Source organism: Loxodonta africana, chromosome 1, assembly GCF_030014295.1.
Source record: "Loxodonta africana isolate mLoxAfr1 chromosome 1, mLoxAfr1.hap2, whole genome shotgun sequence".
Lineage (NCBI taxonomy): Eukaryota > Metazoa > Chordata > Mammalia > Proboscidea > Elephantidae > Loxodonta > Loxodonta africana.
This window is the reverse complement of record NC_087342.1, coordinates 29490869-29506473: the sequence shown is the minus strand read 5'-3', so window position 1 is coordinate 29506473 and position 15605 is coordinate 29490869. Positions and strand designations below refer to the sequence as shown.

At 42.2% G+C, this 15605-nt stretch overlaps 1 protein-coding gene across 7 annotated transcripts in view; it reads left to right on the top strand.

Annotated features, from left to right (window-relative positions):
• The first annotated feature begins 1922 nt into the window (after positions 1 to 1922).
• SENP2 (SUMO specific peptidase 2) overlaps positions 1923 to 15605 on the top strand; it is a 36105-nt gene continuing 22422 nt past the window's right edge. Inside the window, exons 1-6 of one of the 7 annotated variants that reach the window (XM_003412900.4) lie at positions 1924 to 2151; positions 4197 to 4252; positions 8576 to 8709; positions 9136 to 9202; positions 11270 to 11360; positions 13154 to 13322. In XM_003412900.4, the coding sequence (XP_003412948.1) occupies positions 2051 to 2151; positions 4197 to 4252; positions 8576 to 8709; positions 9136 to 9202; positions 11270 to 11360; positions 13154 to 13322 (618 nt within the window). In that variant the 5' untranslated portion in view covers positions 1924 to 2050. Of the gene's footprint in view, positions 2152 to 4196; positions 4253 to 8553; positions 8710 to 9135; positions 9203 to 11269; positions 11361 to 13153; positions 13323 to 15605 lie in introns of all 7 variants that reach the window. The other 6 variants (XM_023551552.2, XM_023551557.2, XM_023551556.2 and 3 more) reach the window with 6 other exon arrangements.

Below are 15605 nucleotides of genomic sequence, written 5' to 3'. Positions count from 1 at the left end.
ACGAGTATGGGAATAAAGACGACCTCTTTTGGTGGAAAGAAGGGTTGAGCTATTAATAGCTGAACTGCTCTGCATAACAATGTTATCTTCTTTTGAGAGGGCTCCCAAATCTTGTGAAATTTACTGGGAGTCTGGCCTAAAATGGGACAGGTAGGTGGCCTATGAAAAGATGTTGAGGAGAGTGGCCTTAGGGCTCGTAGTGTCCCTGGAGGACATGAGCAATGGACCGTAGATACTGAATAATAGCTAACTCTAAGTCTTCTTCTCGGCCTTCCGTTATTCCCAAACTTTCAGTAACAGCCTGATGGTAGCTAGGCTTTGAAGAATTAACGGAAGGACCTGGGTCAACCCTTCGGACTTGCTTCCACCTTCTAGGAACTGTTCCCCACCCCCAGCCCCAAGTGGTAGTGGCCTCAGGTGGGAGGCTGATGGTTCTGGAGCTTTAGGAGGTGACTTGCAGCAGAATTCAAGAATACTGTCTGTTGAGGCGAGCCCTGGTGGCACAGTGGTTAAGAGCTCAGCTGCTAACCAAAAGATTGACAGCTTGAATCCACCAGCCACTCCTTGGAAACCCTATGGGGCAGTTCTACTCTGTCTCACAGAGTTGCTGTGAGTCAGAATGGACCCGAAGGTAATGGGCTTGGTTTTTTTTTTCTGTTCTGTTGAGGAGGCTGTACTGGACAGTGCCAGCCTTAACTGAATCACAGGTGGAAGAACAAGTGCAGACAGGGATGGATCTGTGGAACACAAAACCTTTGAGGATTCTGCGAATTGTTTGGGGGGTGTTGGATCCAGGGGGTACTGGGTTTTCTATCATTAAATCGGCTGGGGTCTTGCTCTATGTTTGGTAATTAACTACAAGTGTGATCTCTAGGTTACAAAGGGAGGGTAATGAAAAGCACCCCTGGCTGGCCTTGTAGGCAGCGGGTGTCTTTCCGTCCCGAAGGTTCTGTGAAGCCTTCCTTGAGCAGTTCTACCCTGCCCCTGTCTCCCCCAGCGTGTGGTTCTCCTTTCTCTGGCTCCCACTGCACTTTGCACACACTTTTATAACAGCCAACTACCTTGTATTTATGACTTGTAGTTATCTGTGTACACGTCTCTCCTAGTAGACTGACCTCAAGGGCGAGAGACGGGCGCTGGTGGTCAGACTCCGGTTCAAATTTCAGTTCCGCCACTAGGCAGCTCTGTGATCCAAGGCGAATTACTTAATAGCTCTGTGCCTCAGTTTTCTTGTTTATGAAATGAGCACAAGACTTCTATCGCCTGCGGTTGCAGGGAGAAATGAAGGCGACAATACACGCGAAGTTCCCGGGCACACGGTATATGCAAAATAAAAGGTATCGATCACGATAAACATTTTTTAATTAACCTGGCCTACCCTTGTTTTTTTTTTTTTTTTTTTTTAGTTACCCTTGTCTTTATTTTTATTTTTTGTTTTTACCCTTGTCTTATGCATTCAACAAAAACAGTGGTTAAGAGCTTGGCTGCTAACCAAAAGGTTGACAGTTCGAATCCATCAGCCGGTCTTTGGAAACTCTATGGGGCAGTTCTACTCTGTCCTATAGGGTGCGCTGTGAATCGGAACGGACTTGAGGGTCACGGGTTTTGTTCTGTTTTTTAATTTGTACTGTTTCAGGGACCGGTAGCGCTTCTTCCGGGTGCAGACGCCCTCACGTGTTGCCTGTGGGCCTTGTCCCGCGGTCCGCCTCAGCATTGGCTCCGCTAGAGAGAAAACCCCGCCCACATCCCTTTCGATCTCGTCAACGATTGGGCCGGGACCCGCCCACAGGGATCTTGTGGGGAGGTGGGGCTGAAGACCCGAACGCAGACGGCTTTCCGGTCGGGCTGGAGGAGGTGACGTCGGGAGTGGTGGTGGGCGGGGCCTCCTGTAGCCCTGGGGACGTTTTATCTGCCGGCCTTCGAATTGCGTCACAAGTCGGCGACTGAGCCTTGGCGGTGGTGGCGGAGGCGGCAAAGGCGGCAGTGGCGGCGAAAGCTCTGGGGTTTGCGTCTCGGGGTGTATCGGCCGCCGCTGCTGCTGGGGCCTGGTATGTACAAATGGCTGGTTAGAATTCTCGGCACCATTTTCCGTTTTTGTGACCGGCCGGTGCCCCCTGCCCGGGCCCTCCTGAAGAGGCGGCGCTCGAACAGGTGAGAAGAGAAGGGGACTGAGTGCCAGCCAGGCGTGGCTGTACCCCACTCCCAGCCCGGGGTCGCGCCGATCCAGGTCCAACAGCCTTGCTCAGCCGAACCGGTGGCTGGGATGAGGCCGAAGATGTGCGGGTCGCGGGTATCCTGGTGACGTAGCCACTCCCTCCACGCTGGGAGGATGCGGCTCCGGGTGAAGGAAGGAGCCGGGGAGAGGTGGTCTTTGGAGAGGCCGCCGGTGGTAGGCTCTTTCCTGTTGTCAGAGTCCGAGTGGTTGCTGACAGCAAATCGGGCTGTGTCGTATTTTGTTGCCTTTATGCTGAAAGCTAAACAGGGAAGGAATGTTGTCTTTGTTGTGGTTCACTGTTTACGAAGCAGATTCCCAAGCGTCATCGTCGGGCAGTTAGGACAGTTAAAGAGAAGTGAGATTCATAGCTTGCCCAAAGGGATGTGACTGCGAGCAGTGTTCTCTTAGCACCAGGAGACAGCAGCTGTCTTGTTCTGAAACAGCTGTCAAACGCTGTGTGTGTTTGAGAGTCGGGGGGAGTGGTTTTGTGCTTTAAAATCGGCCTATGAGACAAGAAGTTAGGTACCTCATTCTTTAAAAAGATCACTAGTCTGTGCTATAAAATTTGGGGGAAACTAAAAGCTGTTACTACTTAGCATCTATTCCTTGGTTTATCCCCTTTTATAATATCTACTCCCTGACTAAATAATTTATCTAGAGAATAAAACACCATACAGGCCCGCTCCCCAACTTCTGTTGATGAAGTGCTAATTTCATTGTTTTTAAGCTTCAAAATAAGAGAAGATGGAAAAAAATGGTTTCTGGGAGCTGAGAGAACAAGATGATAATACGGGAGCCTGAGGATGCAGGCCATTGATGAAATTGGCAGTTGGCTAAATTCTGTTACATGCTCCAAAAAGGGCATGAGGTCAACCTATTCCTCCTCTCTACCTTTCGGCTGGGTTGACAGGAGGACCATTTAAGATCATGTTGTAAAGTACCTAACCTGATGCTTAGTATATATAAAGGTAGTATTGGTTTAGTCTGCCGCAGGGCCTTCTGTGGTATCTGGTGCATAGGACACACTTGGTACAACAGAGTTACCGAGGAAGGGAATGTTTCTCTTCCCTTTTCTTCCTTTCATGAATCCCTGCTAGTCAGGAGAACAGTGGTTTGGAGATCAAAAGCCTGTTCTTTACCACACTTTAGGTGCTCACATCCTTAATCTAAAACCACTGTTCTCAACATAAGCCATTTTTCAGCCAGAATGAAGTCAGGGCGTCTGGTTGGTGTGTTTAAAGTCATGAAGTGAATGGTATCCTCCTGGATCTCATTCTGTTCTTTTTTTTTGGTGAATATCATTAAAAGTATTCAGTAAGATGATTGGTAGTATGCCGTGAGCCTTTAACATTCTTGTGGTATACCTTTAGAAATGTTCCTGAATTGGCAAATTCTTTATTTCCACTGTAATCAAATTTCCATGATAAAGATGCACATAACACCTTTCCTGGCTAGGAGCTATATTTTAAGACTGCTTATGTTTGTTATTTGAAGTAGAAGGTAACTTTCTTTGGGATCATCTTTCAAATGATTTCCTTGCTTGTTTTCAAATAATTTCTGGAGAGAAAAAAAACTACTAGTTCAGGGCTCTTACCTAGGCTCGTCTACTAGCTAAGTGACTCATGGCCCATTTCAAGTTTGTATCTCAGCTTGATTACAGATTGTTATATGATAGGGAGTTCTGGGTCACTCTCAAATAGTTAAAAACCTTAGTGTTAAATCCTCAAATGCTAAAGACCTGCTGGGGTCCCCACGAGTCAGAATCAACTTGATGGCAGTTAACAACACCATAGAGCGGTGTTCTTTTAAACCATCAGTTGAATCTCATAATTATGATGAAGTGGGTGGAAAAAGAGTGTGTTGTATAAATAGTAAGTTTGCTTGTAGAAGTGGATATGTTTATGTATATATGTCTGCATATGTATATGTACTATACATATATGTATATATATACACTTTTTTCCCCTCTGTCTCCTTTCAGCAGTCTGTTTTCCACAGTGGACACTGATGAAATACCAGCCAAAAGACCGAGATTAGGTACTGAATATTAATTTAAAAATTATTTTTTAAATAAGAAAAGTATATGGATGAAACAAAATTCTAAAGGTAAACTGTATGTACTGAGAAAAGTCTCTGCTGTCTCTTTCCTACTCAGTTATCTTTTCTAGAGATAACCACTGTTACTAGGGACCGTCCAGCTTAGATATGTTGGGTATTTATTTTTAAATTCTAAATCTTATACAGAAAAGGTGCTTTTCATTTTTGAGGAAGAAACATTGTAAAACCTAACCCAAGCTGAATGATTTAGGTTGAATACTGAGTGAAAAAAATCTAATATATTGTCACAAATCTTGTACTTCCTCATATCTGAAGGGTTAGATGTGGCTCTGTAGAAGAAAATAAAACTAGGTTAAGAGTTGAAAAGGAAAAAAAAAAGAATGAAGTTCTAATATATGCTACGACATAGATGAACCTTGAAAACATTATGCTGAGTGAAATAAACCAGACACAAAGGACAGAGAGTGTATAGTTGTATTTATATGAACTATCTAGAATAGACAATGCATAAGGATAGAAAGTATATTAGTGGTTACCTTGGGCTAAAGAGAGAGAACGGGGAGCTGTCCCTTAATGGGTCCAGAGTTTTTGTTTGGGGTGATGAAAGTTTTGGAAACTTGTAGTGGTGATGTTTGTGCAGCAGTGTGCTTAATGCCGTTGGAGCGTATGCCTGAAAATGGTTAAAATGGCAAGTTTTATCTTGTGTTTATTTTACCACAATTAAAAAACAAAAATAAATTAGGTTAGAATAGAAGAAAAAGGCACAATGGGACACTGTAACAAGATATTTCTTTTTTCCCCAAAATGACTGTGAATTTGGGTCTCTCTCCAGATGTAGTAGCTGAGAGCAGATATGTCTGTGTTATTATTTCATTTAAATCCAGTGAGTACTTATTGAGCATGTCTTAAGGCTAAGGAATGTTTAGATTCTATAGGAAGTACAAAAATGAGCAAGACAGGGTGTCTCTTTAAGGACCTGAACTGCTTTCTGGTTTGCAATCCTAAGGGTACATGATTATATAATAGGGGTATAAAACAAGCATATAAATGATTCAAATGGCAATGAGAATATAATAAATAAGAAAGATAGTAACAACATGCTATCCAATTTTCAGCTGGCTGAGAGTCTCAGTAAACGGTTGGGGGAGCTAGTTTGTGAGATGGGTCTTGAAAGATGGCTGGGATCTCAACAGACAGCAGCAGTAAGGAAGAGCATTCTGGGCAGAGGGAACAGCATGTAAAAGTTGTGCAAATTTGGGAAATAGTGAATATAGCTCAGGGAGAGAGTTTATCAGAGAGAGAGAGAGAGGTCAAATTACAGAGGACTGTGAGTACAGGAATTTGTACTGAATTTATTAGGGCACTATTTCCCCAAGCGCAGGAGAGATACCACTCAGCCACTCAGGAGATGATTGTAGTTAGAAAATAACATTCACAGCGTTAGGTAACGTTTGAATGATATGCTATAAAAGTTGTCTTCTTTTTAGTTATTTTTATTTCCTGGTTATTTCAAGCAGAATTTCTTGATTTAGCACTAGTATGTCTTCCATACTTGTCTAACACATGCTAATCTTTCTTTTTTTTTTTTTCTTTAAAACAGGCCTGACTAGAACTTAATTATACTTTTGAGTTTTCATTGCTGTATATGGCAAATGATGTTGACTTTACATTTCTAGTAGTAATTTAAAATCACCTTTTAAAATGTATTTGCTTAAGCAAAAAAAAGTGAGTTGATTTTAAAGAAAAATATCAATAAATAACTGTATGGATTGTGCTTGGATGTGATAAAAAACGTTGACAGTAGTATTACAGAAGGGTTCTGAAATAATTATGGGAATCATTTATTTTATGGACTGTATGTTAAGGATCCCCTCGTGATTTCCAGTGAATAATCATTACGATTTTCTGAATGGCAAACTATCAGGAACCATAAGCCAAGTGAAAGCAGTGGGTAGAAGAAAGAATATTTACTAGCAGGGTTTGTGAAGGTCTCTAGCAGTGCGCTCTAATAAAAATATTTCCTGTTTTAGCGCTAGTGTGTCTTTAATACTTGTCTAACACATCCTAATCTCTTTTGTCCTGTAATCTATGAGTCAGAATTGACTCGACGGCACTGGATTTAAATAGAACTCAGTAATATTGTTGAGTTTTCATTTCTATATTTGGCAAAGGGTGTTGGTGACTATTGAGCACCTGAGGAACTGATTTTTAATTTTATCTAATTTTAATTAAGTCGAAACTCAAGTAACCACATGTCTCTGCTCTACTGGACAGTGCAACTCTTGATTTCTTTTGAGAGAAAAAAAAGGCAAGAGTAAGAAAAAAGAATCACAGACTCATGATCTTACAAGTGAAAGGAAGATCCACTTAATCTAGTCTCAGGAAAAGAAGGTGGCCATATCCCCATTTTTGGAAACCATGGTGGTGTAGTGGTTAAGTGCTATAGCTGCTAACCAAAAGGTCAGCAGTTCGAATTCACCAGCTGCTCTTTGGAAACCCTATGGGACAGTTCTACTCTGTCCTATAGCGTTACCATGAGTTGGAATCGACTTGATGGCAATGGGTTTTTTTTCCCCCATTTTACGTCTCTGGTTGGCATAAATGATTAAGCGCCCATCTACCAGCCGAGAGGTTGGCAATTCGAACCCACCCAGAGGCGCTTTGGAAAACAGGCCTGGTGATCTGCTTCCAAAATGTCATAGCCTTGAAAAACCTATGGAGTGCAGTTCTACTCTGCACTCATGAGATCACTATGAGTCAGAATTGACTTGACGGCACTGAACAACAACATCCCCGTTTTACAGATGAGGCCGGCCTTCCCTTTTTTTTTTTTTTAATGTGTGAGATCTTTTGACATAATGTCAGGGCACACCCAGATTTTGACAAACTTTGTAGGAAGATAAACATTACAGTTTTTAGTGGCGACCATTACTATGTTGTAAAGAATACCTCTTGCCCTCTAGACTTTGAATGGCAGTCTGGGCTAAGTAGCAATCCTTAAGCCCTTTTCCTCCCATTTAAAAAAGCCAAGGAGAATGGTAGCAAGAGGGATCAACGTTATTAGAGGAATAACTTGGAGTTTTCTCTAATTCATAAAAGGAGAAGCAAGCCATTTGCAAACTTTGATACTTTTGACTATTGTCTAGTAACAGTACTTCAAATTTTGCTTGACCTGACTCTCGTGTCCTCCCTCTTGCTTAAGTTATTCCCCTATCTCTCTGGAAAATGTGTATTTTATATTTTATGTATTCTGGAATGCTTATTGCTCAAAAGCCACCATGTCAAGCCATTTTTTTTTTTTTTTGCAAAAGAGGAATGTGGCTAAGGTGATGGCCTCTCTCTCCAGCTAGTCCTTTAGAATGCCCTTCATTAGGATAGAAAGGAAAGGTAGAAAGCTTAAGTCAGAGGTGTGAGAAGCGAGAAGGAGGTAGTGTGATGAAAAGAGGTAGTGGGGAAGTGCTGAAATCCTCCCCACTCCCTATTTATGTACTTACTTATTTTGTAATCTTTTTTTTTTTGGTGACGGGAGAAGTGACCCAACATCTTGCAGCACGGCTTCCCCAGTAGAGTGGTAACCTGATTTTATCACACGTGTTTAAGAGCTGCGTGTCTCATATGTCACTAATTTACACCCTCAGCCCAGCCAAGATACAGTAACCAAAAAAAACCAAACTCATTGCCGTTGAGTCAATTCTGACTCATAATGACCCTATAGGGCAGAGTAGAGCTGCCCCATAGGGCTTCCAAGGAGTGCCTGGTAGATCCGAACTGCCAGCCTTTTGGTAAGCAGCCATAGCACTTAACCACTCTGCCACCAGGGTTTCCCAGGATACACTAGGCTCTTAGTAAATAGTGGCTTAGGGAAGTTGTGTTGTTACCACCACTGGAAGTAGGGACAAATCAGTGAGCCAGTGACATTGTTCCTATAGAATTCTTCTCTACCATGCTCCTGGTTGTCTTAAGTTATGCCCCTGTCTCTCTGACGAAGATTTATGTATTCTGGGAAACTTGTTACTACAGCTTAAAAGCTGCCATTTCAGGGCACTTTTTTTTGTCCATCAGCATGTGATCTGCTAAAGCTATGGTTTCGTGCTGTTAGACATTCCAGATGCTTTACTATAGAAAAAATCACAATACTGGAATTCCAGTTATCCAGTTACAAAAAAAATTACCTTTATAGATACATTTTCATCTCAATGTTTAAGAAGGGAACTTAGAGTGAAAACTAAGGGAGACTCTTTCCAAGATGCAATCTTCTTTTTTTTTTTTTTTGCTGAAAGTGTATCTGTTGACACTTTCTAGATTGCTTTATTCACCAAGTGAAAAACAGTCTCTACAATGCTGCCAGCTTATTTGGATTCCCATTCCAGCTGACCACGAAGGCCAGGGTAACTTCAGCTTGTAATGGAACCCGGGATGTGGCTCCTTCAGGAGAGGTCAGTGGGGTGGGGCTCCACTGGTACTTAATCATTCAAGTTTGCTCTTAGAAATACTCTCTTTTGGGGAATGAGTATGTAGGCTGACTTCTTTTTGGAAATATTCATGTGTTTATTAGCCTTATTTAAAGGTCAAGAAATTAAAGCCTAAGGAATTAGACATTTAAAAAATATCTATTTATAAAGAGCCTAATTGCCAGTGCATCACCATTTCTTATTTAAGTACATGTGAAGAACCTGGAGTTGTTGTTTTTTTTATATCATCTTGTGAGTCTAAACAAGTCAGACCTTTGGTCTCACTGATGATGTCTTTTCCAGTGAACTAGCTTAGATGAGCATCAATAGTGTTTTGTTTTTTTTTTAATGAGAAAAGTATTTAAGCTGTAAAATTTAGATGCTTTAGAGGTGATTCTGTTTGGTTTTAAGGTATTTCCCAACTCTTCGTCTTGTGGACTGACAGGTTCTGGATCCTGGAACAACATGCTGAAACTGGGTGAGACCATTGGGAATGTGTCTGCTTCCCTGTACCTCCTTCTACCCTTTTTTTCCTGAGATCTGAGACTCTGGGAGGAAAAGACTGATGTGGGGTTGGGACAAGAACAAGCAAAGGCACATTTTCTCTACCATCCTAGAAAGCAAATTGTTTTCCTTTGGAATTGTTGTCTTTGAATTTATTGTTGTGTTTTCTACTTGTATTTCCAGTTGTCCTTAATGTCACTTAGATCAGGGTTCATTCATTTAAAAAAAAAAAAATCCCATGTTCTGGGAGCTTACTTTGTGCCAGCCTCTGTGCTAAGTGAGCAGGAATAACAAAGTAATAAAATCTTGTGTCTGCCCGTGAGGAACTCATCACCTATTTGGGGGGCAACCCTAGGTTCCCAGTTCTCACAGCATTATGCTTTAGGAACCTCCAGGCATCCTTAGACCCTGACATTGAAGTGTGATCACTGTATATATTCTACAGTCTGATTTGGTGGGGAGAAGTAGGAAGAAACCAGGGTCCTGAGAAGTGGTCGTGATCTTTACCACACAGGTAAGCTTGTCAAATTTGAGAGGAGGTGATGGAAAATGAGCGTATACAGAAGTTGTGGGCTCAGAAGTCAAAAGTAGAAGAAGCTAAGGAAATGATAAAAACCTTAGAGAAGTGCTTTTCAAACTTGTTGAGTAAAGTCTCTCTGGTGGCGGAGAAGAGCGAAGGAGAATAAACACACACCTCTCTGTCCGAGAATCCGTCCCAGAGGACACAGAACAAGGATGATACATCTTCATTTTGAACAAAGTCTTTTTGTTTGTGGTCTTCTTATTTCACTTTTTGAAGTTAATGGGAATTGAATGTTATAATCCACTCATATTGTTTGAATCTGTACACTGTTAAATAAAGTTGACGTTATGGGAGGGAGGGACAGTAGGTTTATTTTATGTCTGAGGTGCCAGGACTGTGTTTCCATGGTTTTGTGTAGGCTAGTCAGGGAAGTACAGGTATTCGTGGGACGGGTTTCTTGTATAAAGAGGTCCTGAAACCCTTGGAGACTAGATGTATTTGGGAATTCGGAATTTTTCGTATTTTAGATATGATATGTGTAGTGAATGTTATAAACAAAAACCAATTGGGATCTGCGATAGAACCCTGTAACCAAATACGAATGTTTCTGCAATTAAATATGAGTATTCACCCCAGGTGGGGTAAATAAAGACTTCAGCTTCACTTCAGTTCAAGTCATATTTTGCCACCAAATGAGCTCGGGTCAGTTTAGGTTTTTGCTCCCAATCAGTTTGTAGGAAAAACTTCCAGTTTCAGCCCTCTTGACATTTTGGAGTCCTCAAACCAAACCCAAACCCACTGCCATTGAGTCCGTTCTGACTCATTGTGGCCAAATAGGAGAGAGTAGAACTGCCCCTATGCGGTTTCCAAGGCTGGAATCTTTAAGGGAGCAGACTGCCACATCTTTGTTCTGCAGAGCGGCTGGTGGGTTCAAGCTGCCAACCTTTTGGTTGGCAGTGGAACACTTAACCACTGCACCACCAGGGCTCCAGGGACTCCAAATTCATAGACTGTTTCTCTCTCCCTTCCAAACCCCTGTTCTGGCAGAGAGTATGGCTGGTAACAGTTTAATTATACTTTTTTGAATTATAGTAACCATCTGAAAGTTGTTGGAAGATTTCAGTGAAATGTAGCAACATGTGGCTGGCTTTTATGTTTAAATACTTACAAAAAGGTTCTGAGTTGTTTTCTTAAGAAGAAGGAAGTTAATCTGAGCAATTTGCTCAGATTGATTAGATTACAGGGAGTGTGTAATCTGGAAGTTCCTTGTGGCCTCTTGTCAGTACCAGCAAGGAAGACCAGGGAGCTCACCTATGAATTCTGTTATCGCCTGAGGTCAAAGACCAACCAGGCACGACTGCTTTCCCTTCACATTTAAGAAATTTGTACTGAACCTCTGTGCAGTGTAGTAGTAAAATTTGAAAAAGCAAGATACTTACTTTGACTTGCACAAGGTAGACTGCTCTTCAGGTTTTTGTTTTTTTAACAGTTACAAATGTGTGTTTTTTTTTTAAATAGGTAGTAAGTCTCCTGATGGGATAAGCGACTATCCGAAGATCCGAGTGACAGTAACCCGAGACCAGCCACGCAGAGTCCTGCCCTCCTTTGGGTAACTGTTCAATTCCTTTTTGTAAACGAAAACTTACCATTGGTAGACGCTCCTATTTGCTAGGCGTTTTATTCTTGTTTTACCATGTAAACCTGCGAAGTAAGTCCTCTGCCACACAGCTTGTGAGAGACTTGGACTCAGGCGTGTGTTACTTTTTGTGCCATATCGTTTGCCTCTCGCACTGGCTTTCTTCTGAACTTTTTTTGGAAGTGTAATACGATGCAGGAAGATGCCCAAATCACACTTGCCCGGCAGTGTATCATTCTGTTGTGCTTGGGGTCACCATGAGTTGGGGGCCGACTAAGTGGCAGCTAACAACAGCTCTGTTACTCTCATTTTCTAGTTTAATTCCATTGTGGCCAGAGAACATACTTTATATGATTTTAATTCTTCTCAATTTGTTAAGGTTTGCTTTATGGCCTAGAATATGGTCTGTCTGGGTAAGGTTCCATGTGCATTTGAAAAGAATGTGTATCCTGCTTTGGCCGGTGGAATGTTCTATGGATATCAGTTAGGTCAAATTGGCTGATAATGTTTTTCAGGTCTTATTTTCTCTCTTTTTTTTTTTTTTATTGATTGCTGAGTTTTATTTTAAATTTTTACTGTTATTATAAATTTGTCTATTTCTCCTTCCAGTTATATCAGGTTCATATATTTTGTAAACCTTGTATTTTGAAGTTCTTATTGTTTGGTGAATACCCTTCACCCAGATCCACCTGCTGTTAACATTCTGCCACATTTGCTTTGTGGTTCTCTGTCAGATATACATTCTATTTTTTTTTTCCTGACCCATTTGAGAGTCAGTCTTAGATTCATGCCCCGCTAGCCCCAAGTGCTTGAGAGTCTTTATTAAGAACAAAGACATTCATTTACATAACCACACATTACCAAAGTCAGAAAATTTAACATTGATATAATACTACTGTCTAATCTATAGGTCTTAGTCAAATTTCTCCATGATAGCAATTTTTTTTCCTGGTCCAGGATCTAGTGTAGGATCACACATTGCATTTAGTTTCATGTTTCTTTATCTCCTTTAGTCTGGAACCGTTCCCCAGCCTTTCTTTGTCTTTAACGGCACTGATATTTTTGAAGAGCGTACGTAGGGCATTTCTGTTGTAGAGTAGCTCTTAGTGTAGTTTTGTTTGATGTTTACCCATGGCTTGATTCGCCTTATGCAATTCTTTTTTTAAGAGATACTATGTATGTGATCGTGAATTTTTTTTCAAAGGGGGACAAGATGTCAGTTTGTTATTGGTAGTGGTTGGAGAGGCAGATTCCAGCCACAGTGGCTGAGCAGCGGCCCCACAGCTTCAGTTTCTTTAGCATGCTTTAATTTACCATTTAATTGAGGGCCTTTTGGCACAGATCCTGTAGTAGGATGCAGTGGTAAAAGGATTTATTGGATTTAAAGTTTAGTGTGGGACAGAGATGTTAAGCAAGTAATCACACCAGGAATTAATTCCAGTGGTGCCAGGAAAAGTGTGGTGTCAGAGGGGCTTACGTGCAGTGGGGGAGGTAGGTCTGGAGCTAGGGTTAGGAAATGAGGCATGAGGAAGAAGACAGGCTTTCCTGTGGTAGCCCTCGGGACTGGAAATAGACACTCCACAGCAGAGTGCTCGACTGCGCTTAGCTCTTAGGTTAGAGCAGACTTCTGCGAAGGGTAGTTATCTGCCCTGCCAGGAACAAGCTTATGCTAGGACAGCTTCACCACAGGATGGGCTGGGGGCTTGAATTTCCTGCATTGTAAGCAGTTTGGTGATGCAGTTTTTTTTTTTTTTTTCCCCTCTCAGTTTCACTTTGAACTCAGAAGGCTGTAATAGAAGACCAGGTGGGCGTCGCTATAGCAGAGGCAATCCAGAGGGTCCCTTACCGTGGAAAGTTCAGGAGCAGGCTACAACAGAGATGGTTTCTGAAGAGGGTGGCAAGGGTCTTAGGCGTCCCCATTGTACTGTGGAAGAGGTAAGCCCTTTTAGCCTGATAGCTTTTAAGAGATACTTAATTATTACTATTTTGGGATAAATAATTACATACTGTGGTACAAAATAGAAACCCTGGTGGTGTAGTGGTTAAGTGCTACAGCTGCTAACCAAAATATCTGCAGTTCGAATCCACCAGGTACTCCTTGAGAATGCTACGGGGCAGCGCTGCTCTGTCCTATAGGGTCACTATCAGTCGGAGTCAACGCGGTGGCAACGGGTTTGGTTTTTTGGTTTATGGTACAAAATTCCAAAGGTACAAAAGAGCATACAGTGACTGTGAGTTTCCCAGGCTCTGTATTGTACCTGACCCCAGCCACCCTATCTGCCTCTTAGGAAGTGACCACTGATATCTGTATGTATCCTTGCAGAGATGTTCTTAACTATGTAATTTAGTCAGTCCATCGATATAGTTACTTTTTCTATTAGAAAGAAATAGAAATCATGTTAGGAAGAGGTAAGATTATAGACTTTCTTTCCACGTGCCTGAATCACTCTATCTTGTTTATTTTTTTGAACTGTAGTAACTGGCTAAGTAAGGGAAGTGAGTGGTCTGCGTCTCTGCTTTTACCTTCTGCTCTCAGAGCACTTAGCAGGGAGAAGACGCTCTTCTCTTTACTCCCTCTGGAAGTCTTCGCTTACTCCAGGCGAACTTAGAATTACTTTTGTATCTGGCTACAAATTGCTAGGTGGTTTTCTGAGCCACTTAGTTCATCAGGAAAATATTTATCTGGGTCCCAGGTACTGTGCTAATTGCAAGTAATTTATTTAAACTGTGCTTTAAGTGAAAAGTTTACAATTCAAGTCAGTTTCTCATGCAAAAGCTTAATACACATTGTTATGTCACCCTAGTTGCTCTCCCTACAGTGTGACAGCACGCTCCTCCTTTCTACCCTGTATTCCCCGTGTCCATTCAGCCAGCTTCTGTCCTCTTCTGCCTTCTCCTCTTGCCTCCAGACAGGAGCTGCCCACGTAGTCTCATGCATCTACTTGAGCCAAGAAGGACATTCTTCACCAGTATCGTTTTATGTCTTAGAGTCCGGTCTAATCTTTGTCTGAAGGGTTGGCTTTGGGGATGATTTTAGTTTTGGGCTAACAGAGAGTCCGGGGGCCATGTCTTCTGGGGGCAAGTAATTTAAAATAGAATAAAATGTCCCTCTCCTTTAGGGCTTCCTGTATGTTTACACAGATAACGGGTGCCTTCTGTTTGCTTTTCTACCACCCCTTCCTGCCATGAGATATTTATGTAAGTGCATCACTGCGGGAGGGCGAGGTTGGCAAACAGACATAGAAGGCGTGCGTCAAACCAAACCCAGTGCCGTCGAGTCAATTCCGACTCATAGCGACCCTATAGGACAGGGTAGAACTGCCCCCTAGAGTTTCCAAGGAGCGCCTGGCAGATTTGAACTGCCGACCCTTTGGTTAGCAGCCATAGCACTTAACCACCATGCCACCAGGGTTTCCAGCAGTATACACAAATAGTTGTAATTCAACAAACAGGCACAGAGAAGAATGAACTGGAAGGAGTCTTTAGCAGAGGTGTAAAAGTAGTCTCACAGAGGAAATGGGAGTCCCCAGGTGGTGCAAACAGTTAAGTACTCAGCTGCTAACTGTAAGGTTGGATGTTTGAGTATACCCAGGGGTTCCATGGAAAAAAGGCCTGGTGATCTGCTTCTGAAAAGTCAGCCATTGAAAACCCTGTGGAGCACAGTTATACTTTGACACACAGGGGTTCGCCATGAGATGGAATCAACTCCACAGCAATTAACAGAGGAAATAATTTCCAGGATGAATGCTAAACGATAAGCAGTTAGTTTGCAGGGGAGCTAAGGAAGGGGCATCTAGGCTGATGAGAACAGCATGAAGAAAAGGGACAGGAAAGAATCTGCCTGGGGTGTCAGAATCTGAGGGGCGAAACAGGACACAGGCAGATAGATTTGTGGTAGTATAGATGAGAAGTCATAGACGGGACTGAACAAATATATGTGAGTTACAGAGAGGTTACCAAACCCCAGCCTTTTGTTACCCAGTCAATTCTGACTCATAGGGACTCCATAGGACAGAGTAGAACTGCCTCAGGGTTTCCAAGAAGCAGCTGGTAGATTCAAACTGCTGACCTTTTGGTTAGCAGCCAAGGCTCTTAACCACTGCTCTACCAGGGCTCCATGAACAGAGAGGATATATTCTAGAAATAACAGTAGGTAATATCAGCAAGGACATACTCAGCAAGGGTGAGGTGAGGAAGAAGGAAGAGGCTAAGATGAGT